This window comes from Hypanus sabinus, chromosome 3 (assembly GCF_030144855.1).
Source record: "Hypanus sabinus isolate sHypSab1 chromosome 3, sHypSab1.hap1, whole genome shotgun sequence".
Classification (NCBI taxonomy): domain Eukaryota; kingdom Metazoa; phylum Chordata; class Chondrichthyes; order Myliobatiformes; family Dasyatidae; genus Hypanus; species Hypanus sabinus.
Genome location: NC_082708.1, coordinates 38,674,624 through 38,701,615, shown reverse-complemented (window position 1 = coordinate 38,701,615; position 26,992 = coordinate 38,674,624). Strand labels below are relative to the sequence as shown.

Below are 26,992 nucleotides of genomic sequence, written 5' to 3'. Positions count from 1 at the left end.
TTGAGGTCTTGATTGGATCACGCTTTCTCAAGAACCTCCCCCTGAACATACTGCCATGGGTGACCCTACCAAGAGATAATCAACAGACGGCATTGCTCTCAGGATCTCATGAACTCCAAGCCTATCCACCATGACAAGGTGATGATCCTCGAAGGGACATTATATAAGTGACAGAAGGAGTGCACCACCTTACAAACTAGCTACTTTCTCACCTTGTACCTCCTGCACCTTCTGTGGAAGAGGCGGACATTTCCATGTGGATCTTATCTGTAACCTGAGAACTCACTTCATCTGATGGAAGCAAGTCGTCTTTAAACCTGAAGGGCTCCTATAGTGAAGATTCATTTGCAAATTGACCAGAAATGAGACATACTCAGTAAGTTGCAAATGTTCCAACGCTGGGTCATTTAATTCATTCAGATTAACTTGCACAAGCTGCGCCTTGCTGTTATCTTTCCCTCATTTTTAAGAACTTGCTTGATTTGAACATTGATTGTCCTTTAGTTCAGAAAGTTAACCGTGAGTTCTTCTTTGATAATGTGGTATTTAATACATGGAAAATATATCCCTCTTACTGAGAAAAACAACAATTTAAACTAATTAGATTTTGGCTTGTAAAACATTGTTACTAATTTTTCATAATGTCAAGTTTTAAATATTAGCATTTTTCCTTCTATTCTCTTTCCCTCTCTTGTATTCCAGTCAGTATTTCTCACTTTTTGAACCTAACCTTTTCAAATCTGATTTGATCCATTCATTCACTTAAATTAATTGTTTCCCCATCATTATTTCCTTTCTTAATTCTCATTGAATAAGGAGATAACATTGATTTTTCACTTTATTAAGGACATGGATATCCATCACCCTTTATTAAAATGGACTTCCACAATTTGTGGGAGTATTGAACTGGTACAAAAAAAATCTGACAAATGGTGCCCCGATGCAGTATCTTACACAAGTGTAATTTGCCTGAATATTAAAACCTTTAAAGATTTTTGATATATACTTGTGAGAGTACAAAAATATCAATACTGTAGTTTTCTTTTTCCAGCCATTACTTGGAAATATTGTTTGAAATTGTGAAATTTATCTCAACTTTCTAAACAGAGAGAGTACTGGCAATAAGACTAATGCATACAATATGACAGTTCTATTATAGAGGAAACAGAGCAGGAAGTTTAAAAGTCAATGGGATTTCATTCCACGATGAATTCTGTACAGTGAGCAATCCTGTAAGAAATATCATGATCTCAGAAGACACTGAGATGATTTAAACATCACTGCTTATATCAGTAGACTGAACACCCCCATAGAAAATGTATCTTGTGCAGAAATTTGGGTTCTTTAAGGAACATTTCATATGTCAGGAAATGCAGAGATACCATATCCTGGTGGCCCAATGGATCTGTGAGAGGAGACTACACACAGGTTGGGGCAAGAGATTTAAAAAGGTGTGTTCACAGGCTTTCAGCTTTTACCTGCAGCTCAATCAAATCGCAATTCACTAGCAAAGGAAGATTTAAAATAAGGTAGGGACAAGCAGAGTGGCCAATGTTGGAGCGGACCAGTGTTAGAGTGAGGAAGCTTGGGCGAGGTAAGTTTCTGTAAATTTTCTTTTTCATTCTTCATCTTTAGTGCAGTATTAGTACAGTGAGAATGGCTCCAGAGATTGTGTGGTGTTCTTTGTATAAGATGTGGGAATACTGGAAGACATACAGCCTCCTGGATAACCATATTTGCACCAAATACACTGAACTGCAGCTTCTCAGAGAACATATTAAGTAACTGGAGCTGCAGCTTGATGACCTTTAACTCGTATAGGAAACTGAGGAGATAGATAAGAGCTACGGGAGGCGGGGGGGAGGTTTCAGGAGGCAGGTACTTGGGTGACTGTTTGGAACAGGAAAGGAAATGGGCCGACAGTACAGAGTATCCCTGTAGCAATCTCCCTCAATAATGAGTATTCCACTTTGGATACCATTGAGGGGGTTGGCCTACCAGGGAAAAGCTGCAGTGACCATGTCTCTGGCATTGTATCTGTGGCTCTGAAGGGAAGAGGGAGAAGATGAGTGCAGTAGTGAAGGGGGATTCGACAATTAGAGGAGCAGACAGAAGATTATCTGGACATGAATGAGACACCCAGGTGACAGAGTCAGAGATGTCTTATGTTGGGTCCAAAGCATTCTAAATAGGAGGTTGAACAACCAAAAGCTGTGATATATATATTGATAGGTAGGGAAAGGGATGAGGTCCTGAAAAGAAAACATGGGGAGTTAGGTAGGAAGCTGAAAAGCATAACCTCCAAGGTAGTAATCCCTGGAGCCACATGCCAGTGAGGGTAAGATAGCAAATGAATGCATGGCTGAAGAATTAGTTCAGGGACAGGGCTTCAGACTTTGGGATCATTGGAATCTCTTCTGGGGGAGGTACAACCTGTACAAAAGGAGCAAGTTATGCCTGAATACGAGGGAGACCAATATCCTTGCAGGCAGGTTTGTTAGAGCTGTTGGGGAGAGTTTAAATTAATTTGGTAGGGGGATCGGTACCAGACTGATAGGACTGAGGGTGGGGCAGTTGGTATACAACTAAACGCAGTATGGAGAGAGACTGAGGAAGGACAGGCAGATGATAGGGCAAAATTGCAGTCAGTGGGATGAGTTGCAGTGTAACTTTGGGACCAAATCAAAAATGGTGATGAATACAGTACTAAAGATGTTGTGTTTGAACTCAAGCAATATACAGAATAAGGCAAATGATCTTGTAGCACAATTACAGATTAGTATGTATGACATGGGCATCACTGAGACATGGCTGAAAGAAGATCACATTTGGGACCAACATCTAAGGATACACGTTATACTGAAAGGACAGGCAGTTGGCAGATGGGGTGGAGTGCCTCTGTTGGTAAAAATTAAATCAAATCATTAGAAAGAGCTGATATTGTCATGGTCCCTTCTGGCATTCCCCCTCCTTGCTATTTACCTCAGGAATTGGGCCTCAATCCCTTCGTTTAGTTTCCAATCATTCCCAGGTTCCACTAACTATACACACCTGCTTTCCATCAGAAAATGCAGGATAAAGACCCTGTGATCACAACAAGGAGCTGCCAGTTCGTTGGTTGACTCTGGTGTGAGTAACCTCGTTTCATGGTTCTTAAGACTGCCAGTTCTAAGTCTAGCATCGCTCCTGGATACCGATTCTATGCTCGCTACGTCAATAATGCCTCCCGACTTTCCTCCACGCCCATGTTCTGTACTTGGGTTCATCCACAGTCATAGGATGAGAAAATGTAGAATCTTTTTGGGTAGAGTTAGGAAACTGGAAGTGTGAAAAGACCCTGATAGAAGTTATATAGAGGCCTCTGAACAGTAGCCAGGATGTGGGTTACAAATTACAATGGGAAATAGAAAAGACATGTCTAAAAGGCAATGTTACGATAGTCATGGGGATTTCAATATGCAGAAAGATTGAGAAAATCAGGTTGGTGCTGCATCCAAGAGAGGGAATTTGTAGAATGCCTATGAGATGGGTTTTTAGAACAGCTTGTGGTTGAACCCACTAGAAGAAAGGCAATTCTGGATTTGGTGTTGTGTAATGAACCAGGGAGCTAAAGGTAAAGAAATGCTTAGGAGGCAGTGATCCCTGCAATTTGAGAGGGAGAAGCTGAGGTCAGATGTATCAGTATTGCATTGGAGCTAAAGGAATTACAGAAGCATGAGAGAGGGGCTGGCCAAAGTTGATTGGAAGGGAACATTAGCAGGGATGACAGCAGAACAGCATTGGCTGGAATTTCTGGGAGCAATTTGGAGGAAAGTGCAAGATTGATACATACAAAAGAAGAAGTATTCTAAATGGAGAATGACTCAACTGTGGCTGACAAAGTAAGTCAAAAACAACATAAAAGCAAAAGAAAGGGTATATAATAGAGTAACAAATAGTGGGAATTTAAAGGATTGTGAAGTTTTTAAAAACCAACTGAGTGTTTCAGTGGGTATGTTCTGGGAAAAGCACACTGATGTTTTTAGCATAATCTGTGGACTTTAGAAGGTGTTTGAGAAGTCTGGAGTTAACTCTCAAAGTGCCCAGTCTTCTGGAGGTCTTCTGATATCGGTAGAATCTCCTGGTGATAGAAAATAGAACAGGTTAGGACATTGTGCTTCTGTTGAAGCAAATGCTCTAATTGATGCCAGTAAAAAATGGAAATGTGCATTGCACAAATCACTAGCATTTGGTGTGTGAAATGTAAAATCATCAGGTGTACTGTTGCTGCTTGTGAGTGGAAATGCATGGTTCTGTTTTTGTCTTACACTGTTTCATCTGGGATGATCTCCAACTCAGTGTATTAGATGAAAGTGAGTCACATGGTGCTTAAAATGGCTATAACATGATCTAACATTTCGGCTGACATATTTGTACAAATGCATTATTGTGATCTCTGTCAGCAAGCATTTGAACAAGCATCTGTAAGCCTCTCCCTTATATAACTTCACATAAATGAAACAAAACATTGAAAATGTATCTCCTGTTTGGATCAGTGTAAAAACAGAACTGGCACTTCATCTTGGAGTAAAAACGACATAAAAATATTCTTGATTCTCTTTCATATTTTTACTATCTTTTAGATCACCTTCTAGAATAGCATCAGAAAATAATTGGGAACAAAACGTCCTAATGTCTTCTCTTATTTGATGTCAACTTTTATCTTCATATGCTCCTGTCAAGCCCCTTGCAATAGAACAGTGGGATGGGAATACAGATCCATAACTCTTTAAAAGTGGCCTCACCGGTAGATAGGGTCGTAAAGAAAGTTTTTGGCGTATTGGCTTTCATAAATCATTGTACTGAGTACAGGGGTTGGGGTGTTATGTAGAAATTGTATAAGATGTTGGGGAGGCCTGATTTGGAGTGTTGTGTGCAGTTTTGATAACTTATTTACAGGAAAAATGTAAAGAAGTTTGAAAGTGTGCAAAGAAAATTTACAAGGATGTTATCAATACTTGAGGACCTGAGTTATAGGGAATGATTGAGTAGGTTAGGACTTTATTCCCTAGAATGTTGAAGATTTAGGGGAGATTTGATAGAGGTATACAAATTATATGAGGGATATAATTTTGATGACACAAATGTTTGGTCTGTCGTGAATAGCCTGGAGGGTTGTCAGAGGTTACATAGCAACTGGGCTGAAAAGTAGCAGATGGAGTTCAACCCAGATAAGTATGAAGTGGTTCATTTCAGTAGGTCAAATCTGAAGACAGTATATAACATTAATGGTAAGACTCTTGGCAATGTGGAGGATCAACAAGATCTTGGGGTTCGTGTCTGTAGGATACTCAAAGCTACTGAGCAGGTTGACAATGTTGTTAAGAAGGCATATGGTGTGATGGCCATCAGCTGTGGGATTGAGTTCAAGATCTGTGAGGTAATGTTACAGTTATATAAGATCTTAGTTAGACCCCACTTGGATTACTGTGTTCAGTTCTGGTCACTTCACTACTGGAAGGATGTGGATACTATAGAGAGAGTGCACAGGAGATTTACAAGGATGTCGCCTGGATTAAAGGGTGAGAATAGGTTGAGAGAACTTGGCCTTTTCTCTTTGGAGTGACTGAGGATGAGATGTGACCTGATAGAGGTGTATACGATGATGAGAGGTATTGATTGTGTGGATAGTCAGAGGCTTTTTCCCAGGGCTGAAATGGCTAACACAAGAGGCATAGTTTTAAGGTGCTAAGAAGGTAGATACAAGGGGGATGTCAGAGGTAAGTTTATTTTACACACAAGGTGGTGAATGTATGGAATGCACTGCCTCTGACAGTGGTGGAGGTGGATACAGGTGTCCCCCACTTTACGAATGTTCGCTTTACGCCACTTTGCTTTTACAAAAGACTTACATTAGTAACCTGTTTTCGCATTACAAAGAGGATTTTCGCTTTTACGAAAATTTTTCCCATATAAATTAATGGTTCTTCACTTTATGCCATTTTGGTTTAAGGAAGATTTCATAGGAATGCTCTACTTTTGTAAAAGGGGGGACAATAAGGTCTTTTAAAAGACTTTTAGATAGGTACATGGAGCTTAGAAAAATAGAGGGCTATGCAGTAGTGAAATTCTGGGCAATTTCTATAGTAGGTTACATAGTCGGCACAATATCATGGGCTGAAGGCCCTGTAATATGCTGTAGATATCTATTTTATATATTTAGGGTAAATACAAGCAGGCTTTTTCCACTGAGGTTGGTTGAGACTACAGCTAGAAGTCACAGGTTAAGGTCAAAAGGCGAAATGTTTGAGGGGAACATGAGGGGATCTCCATCACTGGTAAGAGTGTGGAACGAACTGCCAGAGCAAGTGGTGGTTGTGGGGCCAATTTCAACGTTTAAGAGAAATTTGGATAGGTACATGGATGAGAGAGGTATGGAGGACTGAGGCCCGGGTGCAGGTCAATGGGACTTTGGTACAGACTGGATGAACTGAAGAGCCTGTCTCCATGCTGCACTGTTGTGTGACTCAATGTTTTGCTGCATCAGAAGCAAATAGTCATTCAGACCACCAAGGTCAACCCACCATTGCTTTTCTGAAAATTCCTGGTGGCAGATGAGATGAAAACCATCACTCATTTAAATCTGTAGCATTGTTGTTGTACTTTATCAATGATCTCAGAGAACCCTTTATTCTCATTTTAGGATAATTCTGTTTGCACTTCTCTGTAGTCTCTCCTATATGCTAATATAAATACCTTGAAGCTTGTTATCATAAACTGTGCTGCAAGGGTTGGCTTATCAGTGTTTTATGTAGTTTCAACATGACGTCTTATCAATTATAAGATTTGTAAATGATTTTTGTCAATTCCACTGACTTTTGGAGCATTTAAAAGTTTAAAGCAAAGAAAATTTAGTAATGTGTCACGCAATTGCCTCCGATCTTTTGATCTCTATGTAAAATACAATGTATTAGGAAGTGTATGAGAAGGGTCTCAGCTTGAAATATCGACTATTCATTCATTTCCATAGACGCTGCCTGACCTGCTGAGTTCCTCCAGCATTTTGTACGTGTTGCTCTGGATTTCTAGCATCTGTAAAATCTCTTCAGCAGAAGCAGCTTTTCAACTTTGTGTGTTAATGTGATACTTACTGCAATAATAAACATGGCTCTTTAATAATAACTAAGGTTTGTTCAAGAACCCGATGGAGAAAGTAGTTGTTCTGCACCCTGGTGATGTGGGACTTAAGGCAGCAGAAAGAAGAGGGTGTGATCAGACGGTGGGGATCTTTGATGACAGATGCGGCTTCTTGTATGATGATATTGAGAATACCCAATTAATACTCCTAAACGTAAGCTAGTTCAAAGTAAATTTATTATTTAAGTACTTATATGTCACGATATACAACTGGGAGATACATTTTCTAGCTGGCATTCTCCGTAATTCCATTGAATAATAGCCATAACAGAATCAATCAACTGCACCAACTTGGATGTTCAACCAGTGTGCAAAAGACGACAAGCTGTGCAAATTCTAAAAGAAAGAAGTAATAATAGTAAATTAATTAAGTAATGGACAATGAATATCTATAACATAAGATGAAGAGTCTTTGAAAGTAAGTCTATAGGTTGTGGGAACATTTCAATTATGGGGCACGTGAAGTTGCACATGTACCTTCTTCCTGATGGCAGCAGTGAGAAGAGAACATGTGGGTAGTGGGGTGCTCTGAGAATGGACATCTGAAGCATGCTTGCTTGAAATTATTCGGTGTAAGCACCAACAGTAGCAGTTCCATTGCAAACTTTGTTTTTGTACAATCTTGGAGATGTATATTTACAACTTTGGAAGTTTGCTGTGTCTTCTGCAATTTGAAGCTAAGTTTTATCAAGCCAGCATGAATGCTACTTAAGCTGTGTTTCTTTATATCTTAGCTGAGGGCCAAAGTGATATTCAACACCAGCATAAGGGGTAGCCCAACACTACCACAAGCAAGAAGGAGAGCAGCACTCTGCTGTTCAGAGGCCAGCTGCTCCAGAGGACAAAGGGGATTAGGAAAAGGCACAAGAAATAGAAGCAGGGGAACTTCATTCAATCTTATTTGTCTGCTTCCCATTATAAAATGTCCTGGCAGAGTTTATCTCATTGCCCCTTTTCTGCAGTTGCCTCATATCCTTTGCACAATATTGAAAATTCTGCTATCCGTTACAGCCCTCTTGGGTAAATATTTGCAAAGATAATTTCATGATTGGTGAGAAATTTCTTCTCATCTCAACTCAGTCCTTTATTTCAAGATTGTGACTGCTGATTCAAGACTCTAAACCAGGAATACATTAATTCCACATCTCCCCTGCCAAGCTCCTTTAGAAATTCATGCATTTCAGTGACATCACCTCTTATTCTTCTGAAACTCAGACTCCTTAATCCTTTCTCATAAAACTAAATCACCAACACAGATTACCAATTCAATGAACCTTTGCTTTGTTCTCTCATATACAAATAAATCCATACTTAAGGTCACCAGACCTGTACTTACTATTCCAAATGTTATCTGGGCTCTTTATAATTTGTGCACCTTAGATTTTTTAATTTTCTCTCCAATTAGAGAATCGTCAAATCTTTTATTCTACCAAAGTACATACTTCTCGACACTATTCCATCTGCCACTTCTTTGCCTATTTTCCTAGTCTAAGTCTATTGCCTTTCTACTACCTTAAAGCTACCTGCCCCTTCACCTATCTTTGTATAATCCCCAAACTTTGCCACAAAGCCATCAATTCCAGCATCTAAGTCATTGACATATAACATAAAAAGAAGCAGACCAAACACAGACCCTTGTGGAACACCACTAGTCACTGGCAGCCAACCAGAAAAAGCTCTCCTTGTTCCCACTCTTTGCCTCCTACCAATCAGGCATTGCTTTATCCATGCTAGTCTCTTTCCTATAGTAAAATGGGTTCTTAACTTGTTAAGCAGCCTCATGTGTGGTACCTTGTCAAAGGCCTTTTGAAAATCCAGGTATACAACATCCTCCAATTTTCCTTTTTGTTGCATATGTTGAAAAGCTGAATGGAGAGCATTTGCTGAGGTTGCCTGTGTAAGATAGTCATGGTATTCCATGAGGAGGAGGCTGAACAGGTGATGATATGGGGAGTTTATGGATTTATGTACCTGTAGGGTAATTTGATGTGAGGACGGATTGATTAGAATAAACTTATGAAGCAAATTAATGCAGTTGCAGTGATACTTAAGTCAGATACAGATGAATATGTCAGTGCATTCCTTTTCTCTGCCCCATTAAACTGCTTTCAACATTGAATCCTCTCTTGCTGCTGACTGAGAATCATAGAATCTGTGTTTCATTATCACTCTTCAATGTACCAGGTCTGTACTGGTTCATTGCTGGGCGTCCAGTCAGTACTGTTCTACTCTTTCTCCAAATGCAATTGTTTACTGTCAAATACTTATCCAGTTTTCTTTTTAATGCTGCAGTTGAGTCTGTGTTTGCTGCCTTTCTCAAAATGTGCACCAGATCACAGATAAATCAATAACAACGTGCCAATCCTATGTGTGACTTCTTCTTTAAGTTGATGGTTTATCTGGGCCATTGCTTTATCTTTTCACATTATTTAGGAAACACACATTTTTCATTAATGAAAATCACTATGTAAAAGCCTATAGATGAAAAATAGGAAAATGTAAATGAAGTAGTGAAGCATATTGCAAGCACAAATCATTTTTTTGCTAACTCTTGGCTATTCTCATTTGGTGGTATTGATAGTTGACTCAAGGAATAATTCCAAAGGAAGTAATATATATGAACAGGGTTCAGCTGGACCTCGAAGCATTAGCACTTAATGGGAAATGATTCTAAGGATATCTATGATTTAGGATCAAAAATCTGTCGTGTGATAATGCTGCTTTTATTTCTCATCAGCCTTTCTACTACTTATGGCAAGAAAACGTGGATTTTCTTTTGTGAAGAACAAACAAGAATAAAAATGCCAAAGCTGTTGGAGGTCCTTAATAGATATGACAAATCAAAGGTATTTCAGTGACTGAGAAACATTTAGGAGCTTTAGCATTTCCCTTTGCTCAATATGTGTTTTATTTTAATAACAAGTACACGGTGTGAAAAACTATTATATCTAATTGATCCACATTTGCCATGCATCCCAGCAGCCTAATTTTATTGATTTCAGTAAGGTCTCATAAATTATGTTTGCATTTTATCCCAAATTTTATAATTAAAAAATTGTAAATTGCTAGGTATTGTGATTATTTTATTAATCATTTATCTTTAAACATTTGATAGAATATAATGTCAATATAATGGAAGCTTCTAATTAAGTTTTGCAGGTTGGTATAGTTATACAATGGATCATTTTTCAGATATGCTTTATTTGAGCTCATAGTACATTTAAAATGCAGAGTGCAATGGATGTTTTTAGACTTCTAATTTGTATATGTGATCCATTTGTTTCAGGAATGGTTCTTAGGAAAGGCTTTGTATGATGAACAATCTACAATTATTCATCATTATGCTTTTGCTGAAGATCCAGTTGTTTTTAAATATCCAGATTTTGCTGCAGGTTGGGCCATGAGCATTCCACTTGTCAACAGGTAGATTATCGGTGTGCTTATAATTATTTGCAGTAAAGCCTCATCCTAATTCTGTAGCAACAGAATGGTGGTGTTGATGTAATGACAGTAGCATTTTGGTTACATTGCTATCTAAAATACGTTTGGATATGTTCTGTGAAATAACTTACAGATATTAACGAGTGTTAAGAATAGAAAAAGGACCATTCAGAAGATTAAATCTATGGCAACTGCCAGTACAACAACCCCATCAATCCCATCATTAAATTCCTTTCCTGAACCCTGCAAATTGTTAATTAAGTACCTTTTGCCCTGAATGATTCCACTATTTTGCAGCAGTGAGATCCTGAACATAGTTTGTTTTGGGTATGAGAAATGTTTTCCTTAGATCCTCCTTGTACCATTTGCCCAAAATTCTGTCAATGCTCCCAGTCCTTTGAGCCATCTATTGATGGGAACAGCTTTAATTGACAATATCTAAAGTAGTCACATGTTTTCTTAACCTGCTCTACTTCAAGGAAAACAATCTCATCTGAAACTCCCCAATAAAGCTCATCCAACTCCTCTACTTTCTCAGGAGGCTAAAGAATATTGGCAGGTCCCCACCAACACTTGCCAATATTTTGTTGAAGCACCACAGAAAGTATCCTATCTTGGTGCATCACAGCTTGGAATGTCAACTGGAAACTGCAGAGAATTATGGATACAACTCACGGAAACCAGCCTGGCTCCATGGACTCTGTCTGCGCTTCCCCCAACCTTAGGAAAGCAGCCAGCTTAATCAAAGACCACACACACCAAGCACATCGCATTGCCTCTTTCATTGCACAAAAGATTCTAAAGCCTTAAAGTGCATACTACCAGCCTTGAGGGCAACTTCTACCCTACTGTTAAAACACTATTTAATAGTTCCCTAACTATTAACTTATGAGTTTCATAAGTTAAACACGTGACCTCACAATCTGCCTCATTAGGATCTTGCACCTTATTGTTCACTTGCACTGTAATTTCTCTGAAGTTGTTGCACTTTACTTTGCGTTGTTATTGTTTTACCTTGTTTTACCTCAGTGCACTGTGTAATGATCTGATCTGTATAAACAGTGTAAGAAAATCTTTTCAGTATATCTTAGTGCATGTGATATTGATAAACCAATATTAATTCCAATTCCAATTATCCATTGAAGCATTCCAGTAAATCTTTACTGCATCCCCTCTAAAGTTTCCCTATCTTTCCTAAAATTATCTAATCAGAAATCAAATACTCCATTTTTAACCTGTAAAAATATTTTATGTGATCTTTCTTGTTAATAGTTTGTAAATTCTTAGAATGATTAATTTAGCATTGTCTTTCCTCCACAGTTGTATAGCAGACTAGTTCTCTTGAAATATAGTATGGCTAATTACAGCCTTTTAACACTACTGAGATTGTTGGGGCATACAATGTGGGCTTCAGTGTTATCTTGTTGTGTTGATCTATTATGGCATTTGGCCACTTCTTTGTATGTTGATCACCTTCTGCTCTATGGCCCCAAAAACTTCAGGTTTCAATGTGCTCTGTGTTCACCACTCTTACAATGTGTGGTTATTTTGAGTTACTGTCACCTTCCTGTCAGCTTGAACCAGTCTGGTCATTCTCCTCTGATCTCTCTCATTAAAGAGACTTTTTCGCACAGAACTGCCATTCACTGGATATTTTTTGCAGCATTCTCTGTAAACTTTAGAGACTGTTGTGCATGAAAATCCCAGGAGATCCTCAGTTTCTGAGATACTCAAACCACCCTGTCTGTTATCAACAATCATTCCATAGTCAACGTCACTTAGTTCACATTTCTTCCTCATTCTGATGTTTGGTCTGAACAACAACTGAACCTCTTGACTATATCTGAATGCTTTTATTCATTGTGTTGCTGCCACAAGATCGATTGATTAGATATTTGCATTAATGAGCAAATGTACAGTTGTACCTAATGCAGTGGCCACTGAGTGTATATAGTTTATGATGGGCTTGGCAATCTGTGCTAACTTTAATAGATTCCTAACAAGCTTAGTGCTTAGTTTAGAGTCATCGAACACTACAGCACAGAAACAGGGCCTTTAGCCGATCTAGTCTGTAGAGTTTAGTCTGTTCATTTTCTATTGAGAAATAATTTTAATTGTGCTTCTTTTTAAACTAGAAGCTTTCTATAGCTCACTGCCCAGCAGTTGTGTTATATTCAGTACCATTTGGGTTAAGCAAATCAAAGAATTTGATATTGTTCATTGGATCCCCAATACTTATAGGATTTAGGAACAGAGCTGATCAGTAGACAGTATGTGCAAAAGTCAAGCACATGTTAAAAAAACTGAAAAGCAAAGATGCTGTCAAAAATAATGAAACAAAAAGTTTCCGAATATCAAAAATAAACAGCAGTAAAGAGTTAAAGACTAAATCAAATCAATATTTGGTGTGACCATTCTTGTCTTTAAAACGGCATCAATTCTGTTAGGTACACTGTTGTGCAGTTTTATAAGAAAATCAACTGATAGGTTGCTCTAAGCATCTTGGAGAATTTGCCACAGTTCTGCAAAACTTTGACGATCTCGCTTGCTTTTGTCTCTTGGGTAGTCCTAGACAGCCTCAATGATTTTGAGATCAGAGCTCTGTGGAGGCCACACCATCTGTAAACATATAAAAAATCTAGGGTGCCTAAGACTTCTGCACAGTACATGTGCATAATGTAACAACATACCTTATACTAAGCTTTGTGAGCCCAAACTCAACATAAACCTGTCTGTAGCAGCTGTAACTTCGCTGCCTTTATCACTTTTCATTTGTTGATTGTAATGTACAAAAACAAGTCACGTAGTGCTGACCTCCAATCTTAAATTTCCAGTTTCTGGCTGTAGCTCACTGTAATAAAAGCAAAAGTAATGGCTTTAACTTTTATTATCAAAAGGAGAAAGCACTGCTTTTTGTTATCAACTGAAAACATGAAAGCTCCTAATCGTAGTTTGAAATCATATTTGAAGTATTTTTTGTAGAAAAATATGCAGATGTACCTTTTTCATTTTATTCTTTAATCAGTCACTTTGAAATTCTAATACAACAGTGAAAAAAAAACATTTAATTTAGCATTACAAAGAATATTGTCTGTGTCTAAAACTATATATTCAAACTTAGCTTTTGTTTTAATTTAATCTCTTACACTAACAGACTTGCAAAAAGATTGAGCATTGAAAACCTTTCTGCAGATTTTACGATTGACCTGAAACATGAGGTATGTGATGGTAAAAGACTCTTCTTAATAAATTATTATAACTGGTTGGTACCTTAGACAGCCTGTATTATGGTTGATGAAAACATTTTGATTATTCTCACCTTTTCTCATCTGAGCAGTGTAATTTTTAAAAATAAAAGATTATTGAGTAAAAATCTCCACACTGATTGGTGCATTGTATTTCTATCATATTTCAACCCTATCCAAAGTTTCAATGAAGGGCAAAGGATGCATGCAGCGTATTAATGAAACTAAAATCTAACCAGCTGGCCAATCCTATGTAACGTGTAGAAAGACTTAATCACTCTTGGATAGATGTTATCAGCAAATATGAATCTGTTAGGTTCAGTGACCCTCAATTGATGTTTATTCAAGTAGTTGAAACAATATTAGTCCCTTAAATAATCAGATTATGATGGGTTCCTAGATGTTGACCTTATGATTTTAATTTTATCACCCATTTTTGTGTAGTTTTACTGAAAGTGGATGATTAACAACATCAATCCTTGTATAAAAAACTATAAAATACTGAAATTAATTATCACTAAATCCTTTTTAAACAATGATAAAATTTCAATGGTAATTAAATGTATATTTTAATTTCATTTATGAACCAACAAAATTTTATAAATATATAAACGCTGGAAAGTTTCATGCAGATCAAATGTTCTGCAATAAGATTAAGTATCCGTTCATTAATTGACAGATGGAAATTTCTGCATTTGCTGATGGAATACCCATTCCCCATCTCCATGTTTAGTCTTTAGTTTTATTCTGTGAATGTATTCGGCTGGATTAATATGAATTAATTTCTCATCATGTGTTCTAAAGGGACTTCCTTGTTGGCTTTTCTCTATCTCCTTAGTTCAGAGACAACTAAGGATGGGCAACCGATGCAGCATTATCATTACCTTTCACATCTTGGGCAAGAATAAACAAGAATTAAATCCAACATCTGCAGCATCCTGACAAATTTTCCCACAAATCCTGTTCTAGATCTTTTATTAACATTGACGCTTTGTTTTATGCTGACCTTGATGCACAGATTTAAATTCTGCTTTCCACATCTTTATAACACAGCTATTAAATTACCCTCAAGCAGTTATATTTTACGTCTTTACAAATACATTGTCAATTTAGCCTTTTATTTCAAGTATATTTTTCATTATAATTGTTCCCATTGCACCGTGCATTAGGACATCAGAAAACATTATTCTTGATATAATAGCAATTAATATAGGTTCCAGCTTTTGGTTACCTAAATTTAAAAATCCCTTTTATAGATGCCACACTATCTTATTAGCATCAGCTTCTAATTTTCCTGGCTTTATATTGGGTATTCCAGCAGTCACCTTATGTTCACTTGTAACAAAAAAAAGGTATAATCATATGCTAATGAGTACATTTCATTCCCAAACACTCGAGTTAGTTACTAATAACATTAGGATTGCAAATATCATTTCACTTTCAACAGTCAGTGATAGGCATAGTTTGTATACATGGTAAATGACTGTTTATTCCATTCCTTCTGGGATTGTGCCGGAATTGTAACCTGTGTGTGTGAACTAAATGGAAGTTCTTGAAGTGTTATAAAGGAATAAAAAATTATCAGGAAAAAAATATAGATTATTGACATTAAATTAAACTGTGGGTGTGGAGGATATGATGATTTCAAGATAGAAGTTACTTTAGGACTCTTACCAGTAAAGTACTATTATGGACAGTGCTCAAGATGTAAAATGCATGGAGGAATCAAAAATCTTTGCATTTATTTAAGGAATAAATGGTTGTTGAATAGGAGTTTAGATTGGAATGTTCTATAATGAGCTTGTGTAATTATTTTGTGTTTAAGTGGGGAAAATATTGCATGGTAAGATGTGACAGAGGTTTGTGCTCAATCCACTATATTTTAAAAATCGCAATTTCAGAACTTTGGGTTAGCTGTGTCACCAAATGGTAATATGGTAGTGACAAGCCCATCTGTATGAATACCCTGTGTACGTTCCCTTTAACTCTTTAAGTTTATTATTTCCTAAGAAATGCTGGTTGGCATATGTGGAAGAGAAAATTTATTTATATTACGGTATCTTGACAAGGCAATTTTAAAATATTCGGTGAGAACTTCAGCTTAATAGCACCCACTTTTGGGGTGATTCTAGTTTGCTTAAAACTTCAAAGGAGCATCCCTAGCAAATAAGCTACTGTGCTGTTTTCTGGGCATCATATTAATGAGTTTTCTTCTGACTTCAAATGAGTTTTCCTTAGAAATAATGTGTTTATAAGCATTCTTTTTGCTATACAGTGAAATACTAGTAAATTGGGGCAGCTGCTTATTTGAGACAAATCTTAAAGAACAAAAACCAACTGTGAAAATAGCTGGATTCCCTTAATTTATTTGTAGCACTTTGCTACTTAATTGGGGCAGGAGACTATTGCCAACCATTTTCTAAGTAGCATCTGTCGTGTGCACTTGTGTTGCTATGAGACACTACACTGTGCTTAGAGCAAACCGTTATTTAGTAGTGTCACTACATGCTTGTATTCAAAAAGTAGTGATTTTTGTCATTGGTACTTGACAGATAATAGAGTAAGACAATTCACAACTGTTTTGCTCACTGCGATTTCAAGCATTCAAGCTTGGAGATGCCAGAAATAGCCTGGAGTGAAAATGGACTGATTTCTCTACTTCAACAAGTTGGAACTTCAAAGAATTTGAAAGTGTTGACAATCATATTGAATGTTACAATGCAAATGAAGATTTGAAAGATTCAGTTGTCAAAAGCTCTGTTTGAAGGCAATCCATTATCTGCACTTGGTGTCTGCTCATTAGGAAATACAAGCATCAAAATCCAAGCAGTCCTGATGAAGATTCTCGGCCCAAAATGTCAACTGTACTTTTTTCCATAGATCCTGCCTGGCCTGCTGAGTTCCTCCAGCATCTTGTGTGTGTTGCTTGTGTTCTTTAGATCTTTTCAACTATTTCCTTGAAACCTTGGCCACTTAATTGGGCCAAAATGTACTAGTCCTATGTGTCCCAATTAACCGGAATCCTCTGTACTTTCTGAATGAGCAGAGGTTGATTGTGTTCTTCTGTTGGGAGAAATGTTGGAATCATGCTGGCAACTGGGAGAGCCTCCTAACTCCTTGTGAATACCTTCTTCACGAACACCTCCACTGTAGAGTTTAAAATACTTATGCCCCTATCCCAGGTTACACTTTAATTGAAAGTGCCTTTTGAAATGGTCTCCAATTTGAAGAGGAGCAGGCTGGCTTTAAATGGAGTTGACCTTTTGGTGCATTGATGTCTGGCTGATGCTGGTAGAAAGTTGGCACTTTTAATTTAGTTTTGCTGTGTTTAAATAATATGAACCAACATAAATGGAAACGGAAATTAACGGAACTTCTTTTTCCCAGATCGCACTTTTTATTTCACAAACATCAGGAGGTCCTCAACTGACCCCAGTGAAAGAATTTTGCACAGAAGATGTAAACGCACCAGAGGCGGCTAACTGTGCTACAACATTTCACACCTATCTTCCATTCTGCGTGAGTAAATTTTTAACATATCTACTGTTGAATGTTGACTTTATTGGAATCAGTTCAAACATTATCATGCATGTATAACTGATTTTGCTACAACTGAGAGGTTTGTTTCAGAGTCATAAGTTATAGGCATTCTCAAAAGATAGATAAAGTTGTCTGCCATGAAGCCCACTTCCATTGTATTCCCATTCTGCCATTGCCTTTAAAATCCCCTCTTGATTGGTAGAATTAACGGGCAAGTTTGAAAAAAAATGAAAATAATAAGAATCCTAATAATTTCTTAATGGAAAAGGAATGCATACAGTTATTCTGCACCTTGTGACATTGGGCCAGATCATCCTAGACAGCCTTATGTTTGGACTCACCATTAATGGTCCCACCCACCCAGTTGCTGAGTGACAGGTAGACCCTATCTGCCAGTAGGCGAACAAGGCAACGTAGTCTCCAAATGGCAAGTCAGCCTTAGGAGCAATGGACTGAATGTAAGTCCATGGAATGCCTAATGGTCATTGGCAGACTGCTGGCTTTGAAATACTTCCTTACAGTCTGTGGCAGTACAGGACATTTAAAACCATTCATGTCAATCTAAGTAATTAAGAAAAATTAAAACAAGCTAAAATCAGAATATAGAACTGACAAGTAATTTAAAATGAGGTAAACGTAATAAATAAAAATTAACTTGTTACCAAAGTAATAGAGCAACATTGATGATCAGAGAACAGGAAGGAGAGAGAAAGCTTTCTCTCAATGTCTAGAAAACAAAAGAGTTGGTCATTGACTTCAGGCAGGGTGGGGGGGGGGTGCACATGCCCCTGTCTACATTAACAGTGTTGGGGTTGAGAGCTTCAGGTTCCTAGGAGAGAATATCGCCAATAGCCTGTTCTGGTCCAAACATATTGGATCAGCACTTCCACTTCCTCAGAAGGCTAAAGAAAATTGGCATGAACCTGTTGACCCTAATCCACTTTTAATCGCTCCACTATAGAAAGCATCCTATCCAGATGCATAATGTCTTGGTATGGCAGCTGCTAACCAGGACGTAAGAAATTGCAAACTGGTGGACACAGCTTAGCACATCACAGAAACCAGCCTCAGTAAAACAACCAGTGTAATTAAAGACCCCAGCCATGCCAAACATCCTCTCTTCCCCACTCCCCCATTGGGCAGAGGATACAAAGGTCTGAAAACACGTCTGTCTAAGTTTAGGTCAGTTTCTACCCTGCTGTTACCACATTCTTGAGCAGGTCTCGTGTAGGATAAGATGGATGTTTGACCTCTTTATTTACCTTGTTATGATCTTGCAGTTTATTGTTTATCTACACTGAACTTTTTCATTAGCTTTTCCACTTTATTCTGCATTGTTATTGCTTTACCTCATTTTGGTGTAATGATTTGATCTGTTTGAAGAGCTTTTCATTGCATCATGGTACCTATGGCAATAATAAATCGCTACAATACCAATATTGAATAAGTCTATTTAAAACTTCCAGAAAAGGTTGATTCCTCATTTTTACTTTATTTTCATTCATACTATATTAGCCCCTCAAGGTTGAATACTTTTTCTCTTGTGGATGGAGATGACATTTTTGCTTTCAAACAAATTATACATGATCACATTTCAGTTTTTGTATGAGTACAACTGCTTCCATTCTGGGCTGAAAGTAATTATTTGCCTGCAACTTTAAGAACTGAATGAAAGTGAATCTTTTTCACATTGCATGTGTTTGGACCCCTTAGTGTAAAATGTCTGCACAGACTCAAGCTGAAAAACATACCGTACTATTAGAAGGGATGGCCTTAAAGTGGAGCCAAGTGGCAATACGGGACGGAGAGGAAGCTCCAGCATGGAAGTTAGGCAGCTGAAGGCATGCTACCCAGCAATGACAGAGTGAAAGGAAAGTCAAGCGACTTCATCATCTTGTCCTATTTCATTGCTAATTTTGGGAGCTTACTGTACTGAAATTGGCCTCCTTTGTTCCCAATATTACAACATTGATTATGTTTCATAAATCAAATAACTGTTTGTAAGGTGCATTGTAACCTTAGATACAATATGTGCCAATCTCTTTCTTTTTTTGGCATATCTGTTCAAATTTTCACAATTCTGGACAAGTGCCAGTGCAGAATGAATATCTTGGCCCAAGGAGCTGCGTGTTCTCCAATGCTGTACTTCAGCACTAAGCTATGATCGTGTTGCAATCCTATGCCCTTTGTTCAGCCCGATGTACTCCTTGAACTAGAACTTAACACCTCTCTTTTCAACTGGATCCTTGACTTCCTGAACAATAGACTGCAATCCCTCTGCCACAATTATTAGCATTGATACCCTACAGGGCTATGTCTTCAGTCCCTTGCTTTACTCCCTATACACTCGTGGTACAAGTTTACTGGAATGGATTGGGTCTCAAATAACAATGAGATGCAGTACTGGAAGGAGATAGAATGCCTACTGTCAAGACCTTTCCCTCAATGCCTGCAAAACAGAAGGGCTGGTTATTAAATTCAGGAAGCAATTCAGAAGCATCACAAAACCAGCCATGAATTCTATCTACACTTCTTACGGCCTTGGAAAAGTGACAAACCTAAACAAGCATCCCTCCCATCAAAACCCTTCTCTCTTCTTGCCCCTTCCATTGGGGAAAATATCTTGAAAGCTTGAATGCACACACCACCAAGCCCAAAGACAGCTTCTGTCCCACTGTTATAAAACTCTTGATCAGATTTTTATGTTGATGATAAATGCTTGACCTCACAATCCGCCTCATTATGGCCTTTGTATCTTATTGTTTTTCCCTTGTGCTATCTCAATGTACTTACATTTTGAAATTATCTGTATGGATGTCTTACAGCACTAAGTTTCTACAGTATCTCAGTATATTTGAGGATAATCATAAACCAACTCCAGTGCAATACCATATGAATAAAATTGCCTTCTCTAATGGAATGTATCCTAGGAAGAGATCAAGAAAGAAAATGCTACAGTAGGAGTAGTAAATTATCTTAGTAAAAGTCAGAAATTGTAGTTGATAAGAGTTTATACAAAAGTAGAGGTTTTCAGATCCTCAAACAGAAAGCATCCTATTCAGAGGACAGCTGAAAACATTTTCTTAATGGTGAGAGACTAGGAGCAGAAAAACAGTAATCACTGACTAAACCAGTGAGATGGAATTTCAGATTCCCATTACACTTTGTGTAATCATTGCCTCAGAACTTCACTCCTTCAAGTTGAGTTCTATTTTTGTAAATATCTACCTGAAGTTTCTGTCCTATTGCACTGCATTTTGGAGCCAATGACCAATGGCGATGCCCTACAGGCAATTCACAAAGCTACTACTACTTTTAAATATGCTTCTGCTATTGAACTGTGTGTGATTGGAGCCTGTAATATACATTTATATGATGTGTTTTTGGGCCAACTGAGTAGTCCGGTGCTTTTGTTCTCTCTGCGAAAAGTTTAACGAGGTTGAGAGCAGAGTGTGTGGTCTAAAGGAGAAGCCATGATCGGGTCCATTATTCCTCACCGATTAAATGCAATCTTGCTTGTGCTTTAATGAGGACAAGAGCGGAAGGCGAGTGGGTGTTAAGTGCCATCTGCCTGCGTTTGACTGGTCTTCCTCTCCCTCTTGCTCACTGCTGTCGGAGGAAAGTGCAGGAGTCTTCCTCGCTGCAAGGTTTGATAGCCGCAGCTCATGGCTGTGGACTCCCTTTTGAGGACTCTGGTTCATGTTACATGTGTCCATGGTTTCTGGTTACTTTTCTTTGCTATTTTTGCGGGATTTGATTGGGGCCCTTTGGCACAGTCAGGCTCTGCGGCCTACAGTCAACGAACGACACAGCGCCAAACTAAGCACTGCTAGAACATTTAGAGGACTGTGCTTTGATGTTTAATGTTCTGTGTGTTATTCACTCATTTTTTGCTGTTTGGTTTTTTTTTCACACATTGGCTGTTTAATATTTTCCTTGAACAGGTTCCTTGGTGTTGCTGTGTTTTGTTGCTGTGTTTTGTGGCTGTCTGCAGGAGGTGGAAGCTTAGAGTTGTAAACTGCATTCACACTTCGATAATACTTTGAATCTTTCAATTTTGGCCCAATTTGCTTATTATTGAATTGACTGCTGTAAAAGATTGCGGAAACTTATATGTAAATTACAGTCGCCAATACTTAGGTACCAAAGAACTTTAAGAATTATTCTAATATTATTATTTTAGAAGCTGTTGATGACCACAAGCCTCTATTACCAATCACTCTTAAGATTTTTTGCCAATTGTGTCTGTTTGCAGACATTTAAGATGGTTCAAAATATTAAGCTGAATTATTTGGGCACATACAGCATGAAAACCAGACTTTTGGTCTGATCATCAATTACCAATTTATATTGATCTTAGATTCATCCCATTTTGTATTCTCCCTACATTTTCATCAATTCCCTGCCATTCACTTACACACTGAAGGTAAGGTTCAGTGGTCCATTAACCGACTGACTGACGCACACACGCTATAAGATGTGATAATTAACTGGAGTACCCAGAGAAAACCCACATGATAAAACCATGAGACGCAGCAGCAGAATTAGGCCATTGGTCCATCAGATCTGCACTGCCATTCCATCATGGCTGATTTGTCTTCCAGTAGAAGTGGCAGAGGCAGGTTCGGTATTGTCATTTAAAGTAAAATTGGATAGATATATGGACAGGAAAGGAATGGAGGGTTATGGGCTGAGTGCGGGCCAGTGGGACTAGGTGAGAGTAAGCGTTTGGCATGGACTAGAAGGGCCGAGATGGCCTATTTCCGTGCTGTAACTGTTATATGGTTATATGGTATCCCACTCTTCTAAATCCTGCCCATAACCTTTTACACCCTTACTAATCAAGAAACAATGAACTTCTACTTTAAGTTTACCCAGTGACGTGGCCTCCACGGCCGTCTATGGCAAAGAGTTCCACAGATTCACTATCCTCTGGCTTAAGAAATTCCTCCTCATCCCTGTTCTATATTTACATCCCTCAATGCTGAGGCTGTGCCCTCTGGTCCTAGACTCACCCACTATAAGGAATATCCACTCCACATCCACTCTATCTAGGCCTTTCAATATTTGATAGGTTTAGTTGAGATCCCCCCAAACTCCAATTGTGCAGGCCCAGAGCTATCAAGTGCTCCTTATAAGTTAACTCTTTCATTATTGGGATCAGTATTGTGAACCTCCTCTGGACCTGTCCAATGCTAGCACATCCTCCCTTAGATACAGGACCCAGAACTGTTCACAGTACTCAGTGTGGTCTGACCAATGACTTATTTTAGAATTTACATCCATCCCACAACGTGAGGGAGTAAAACTTTGTGTTATGGCTCTATTGCATATACAGACATGTGAATTTAAAAGTCTAATGGCTTGTAGAAAGAAGCTGTTCTGTAGTCTTTTGGTCCTGGCTTTAACGCTGTGGTAGCGCTTACCAGATTGAAGCAGCTGAAGCAGTTTATGGTTGGGGTTCTAAAGCCTCAGCATTACATCCTTATGATCAGAATGAAAATTTGCAGGCTCCATGGAGCATCCAAGGTAAGGTTTGAACCAAGTCTCTATCCCTATAGTATGGTGGCTGTACTAACTGTACCACTGTACTGAATTGGGAATCCCTATTGACCAGAGAAACTTCCCTGCTTTTCTTTCAGTAGAGAAGCTAGTATCTATTTGAGTAGCTAGGTAAAAACTGGGTCTAGCATCTCATCTGAGCGATAAAACTTTTTCAGAATTCCATTGGATTTTTAGTTTGGAAGATTTTCTTGTCTTTGGCACAGAAAACAACAACTTCCACAAAGTCTCTGAAACTTACCCACTCAGTTAAGTTTATTTATTTTTTGAATAATTCCATTATATTAAATTTTTATAAGGTAAACAATTATATAATATTTGTTCAGTCTTTTAATCTATCTTTTTACAGGGAAAATTGGTAGAAAAAGAAAACCTCTTTTTTGCAGTAAAAACTTGCCAAAAATTCCATCAGGAAAGAAGTAAGTACCTGTGAACATATTACATGTTTAAAGAAGAGTACTTTTGCCTAGTACAATATCACAAGCCAATGTCTGAATATCATGTATTTTTTTTAAACTTTAAGATACAGTAGTTGAATATATGACCATAAGACATAGGAGTGCTAGTTGCAAAAACTTAAAGATTGGTTTATATAATAGTTTGTGGCATCTTCCATCGAGAATGTGTTAATATAAATCAGTTTAAACTTGCATAATTGATTATTTATATTGCTTTATGGTTTTTTAAATTTGCAATTACAGTGTAAACAGTGGTTCTCAGAACCCCTCTCTATTGGCACTTACTTTGATTGTTTGAAATAGATTTGGACTTTGGTCTTCAGTTGTAAATATTGGATATTGCTGCTGAACCTATTAGAAGAGTATATAGTCCCCAGCAGGAAGGGCAGATGCAAGCCACTTCTGATTTTAAACTGCAACTCTTGATTAATAAGTATTTAAAAGGAATAACAACCAGCAGAAATAAAAAAAGAAATTAGTCATATATAATATTAGACAACCAGGTGGCCCATTGGGGCACCCTTTGAGGGAAAGGTAGTGCAATCTGATGTGATGTGCTTTGGAAATTTAAGAAGAAAAACTCAGTTTTTTAAAGAGGAAAGACATGCAACAAGATAAATATAACTCCTCCTCGTTTAATGAAGGACACTTTTGATGACAATATTTCTGGTTGATCTGCCACCCTTCAAGAATACTCTAACATTTTCATTTCTTTTTCCCCGATTTAACGCCACATACAGCTGACCATGCTGGAATACCGGTTTCTCCAGATAAATCAACACATTCTCCATGGTTTGGCCTTGCACCTTATGTATAGTCATAGCAAAGCATGGCTGTATTGGGAACTGGCTCTGATGAAGAGGGACATCTTCCCCTTCTGATAAATTGAGAGTAATTCTTGGGATCATGACAATGTCATTATTGAGCGCACCAGTGTTTATCTTTGCTACAATGAGATTGTCGTGCAGTTCTTCCACCATCATTCGCATTCCTTTGCAAAGCTTTGGTGGATCCAAGTTCCTCATTGAAATGATAGGAGATCCCCTCTTCAGTTCCAGTTTATGTGGCAGCAATCCAGGGAGTTCGACCGAATCAAGGAATTCTGTTGGAAAATGAGTGGCATTAGCTTCTTCAGTTACGGCATTGAAGGAACAGTATTTTTTCATGATTCCAGGGAAGTGTGTAATGCATGTGAAGTTTATTTTTCACATCATTTCATTGAGCGGAACCAAGATAGAATTCCTCGAGAACAGTTCTGCAGGATTGACGAATGTTGGGTAGATGAAATCAATGCATTCTTCCATAGTTCTTGCTTGCAGAATCATATCTTCAGGTAATTCGATTTCATCATTTTCATTTTTCTCAATCTTGTCTTCTCCAACATCCAATAAAAACTCAGAATATCATCCTTCTCCCACACTCAATCGCATGTTTCTCTTCAATTGAAACTTGATGAAGCTTCTCCATAAATAGGATTTTTATGCATCAATTCTCCACATCAGCATCATTTCCACATTTCACAACTGCTAGAAGCTGATGGAAATCATCACAGCAAATGGTTAAAATACCCCCAAAGGCCTCATTCTTGCCGCTTACATCATGAAGAGTCCAGTCCATGGCTTCGAAGCGCTCCCTCCTAATTATGGGGCACTTATCCCAGACAATAAGCCTCGCATTTTGGAGTAAATTTGCAGTGTTGGTGTTTTTATCGATGTTACAAAGGGCATCTTCATTGACTTTGAGGGGTATTTTGAATCTTGAATGCATTGTCCTATTACCAGGAATCAATGCTGCTGCAATATCTGATGATGCTACAGCAATAGCAACACCTCCATCTCCCCTAACTTTAGTAGCGAGGATCAAGTTAATGATAAAAGTCTTGCCTGTTCCTCCGGGTGCATCAGTGAAAATCATTGAAGAGAGATTCCTCTCCAAGCAGTTGCACATATTCATATACTTCTCTTTGCTCATTATTCAATAGGGTGTTCCTTCTGTGAAACAAATTCCTGCTGTTCATCCCTGTTGTATAGCAGTTCACGCAATAATTCCAGATTGCCAGCACTTTGAGTGATTGTACCATTTTTTGGAGTTGGCAAGTTATATTCTTCAAGTGTTTTGCCCAAGTTTCTCTTGGAAATACAGAAGATCTTGTCCATGATGCATCTCATCGATCATGATATTAGGATCATTGATAGTTTGTAAGAAATCTACAGCCATTGCATTCTTGAACTCGTTCCATAATTGCTGTGGATTGTCGATTTCAGCGTTTGTTAGTAAGACGACAAACAAATCTCTCATTGCTCTGGGCATTCTTGTTCTCTCTGCTTCTTCCAAGTCAGGTCAAGTCACTTTTATTGTCATTTCGACCATAACTGCTGGTACAGTACATAGAAAAAATGAGACAATGTTATTCAGGACCATGGTGTTACACGACACAGTACAAAAACTAGACTGAGCTATGTAATTAAAAAAACACAGAGAAAGCTACACTAGACTACAGACCTACACAAGACTACATAAAGCGCACAAAAACAGTGCAGGCATTTACAATAAATAATAAGTTTGCTGCCAATGATTGTAAGCTTGCAACAATCCTCTCTCTCTGCAGACGTCTTTAAATGATGAAAGGATATCTCCATCATGTGTTTTCAATGATTCGAAAGATACTGGTCCCTTTATGTGATGAAGAAGAGGTCTCAAATAGTGGAGGTCACCACTTCGTGGACAAACGGTATACACTCAACCGAGAACATTTGCTTCAAAAATCCTAGAGTACTCCTCCACTCTTTTCCCCATTCTCCTCCTTTCCCATCTCTTATTAGTCCAAGTGTAGAATCTGGGAATATCCGCATAGTACAGGGTTCTTGCAAATGGATCGCGAGTGCAAAGATTCATGAATTCCGTTAAAGTGGTTCTTGCCATATCATTATTCAGTTGCACAGCAGCATTATCTCGAAATGAGACAATGCTGTTGGGGAAGGTGCGCTTGAAGGTGAACAACGGCTGGTTGCCTCTCGTGAACTGGAAATCCAAGTATCGATCCAACAGCTTCAGAGGGCCTGATATATCTGTCAAATACCGTGTGATTTCGCCTTCTCTATTCACTGCAAAAATTGCCTGATCACTCCCCTTCATGGTATACTTGATCATGTATTTGATGGACAGGTGAGCATATTTCTACATTTAGATGACAATTGAACAGCTTCAGTAGTTGGGCATTATAGGGGACCACCCATTCAGAAGTTACAGTTCAACTTTGTTGTCCTACTTGACGGCCTTCGAATCCTCCCATTTCCACAGACCATCTCCTATACACAGGATTTGAATCATCCCCACACCTTGTGTGCTCAATAAATGGCTTCGGGTACCTCTTATTACATGTACCATTTTGCCAATACGGACCATGTATCACGTGCTTCAATACCGATTCATGCAGCTCGGGTTCTTCATTTGGGTCTGGTATTTCTGCTTGCACGAATCGATCATAATCGTGTGGTCTCTGCTTGGATGCCTCATCGAGCCACAGCAGACAGTGCAACTGAAGCAGACCCCGCTCTTGGTATTCAACAC

At 38.3% G+C, this 26,992-nt stretch overlaps 1 protein-coding gene across 2 annotated transcripts in view; it reads left to right on the top strand.

Annotated features, from left to right (window-relative positions):
• The window catches only part of b3glcta (beta 3-glucosyltransferase a), a 190,201-nt gene that overhangs the window by 80,611 nt on the left and 82,598 nt on the right, over positions 1-26,992 (top strand). For both annotated transcript variants that reach the window (XM_059964118.1, XM_059964117.1), the window contains exons 6-10: positions 9,914-10,022; positions 10,463-10,599; positions 13,772-13,835; positions 17,250-17,381; positions 23,314-23,383. In XM_059964118.1, the coding sequence (XP_059820101.1) occupies positions 9,914-10,022; positions 10,463-10,599; positions 13,772-13,835; positions 17,250-17,381; positions 23,314-23,383 (512 nt within the window). The remainder of the gene's footprint in view (positions 1-9,913; positions 10,023-10,462; positions 10,600-13,771; positions 13,836-17,249; positions 17,382-23,313; positions 23,384-26,992) is intronic.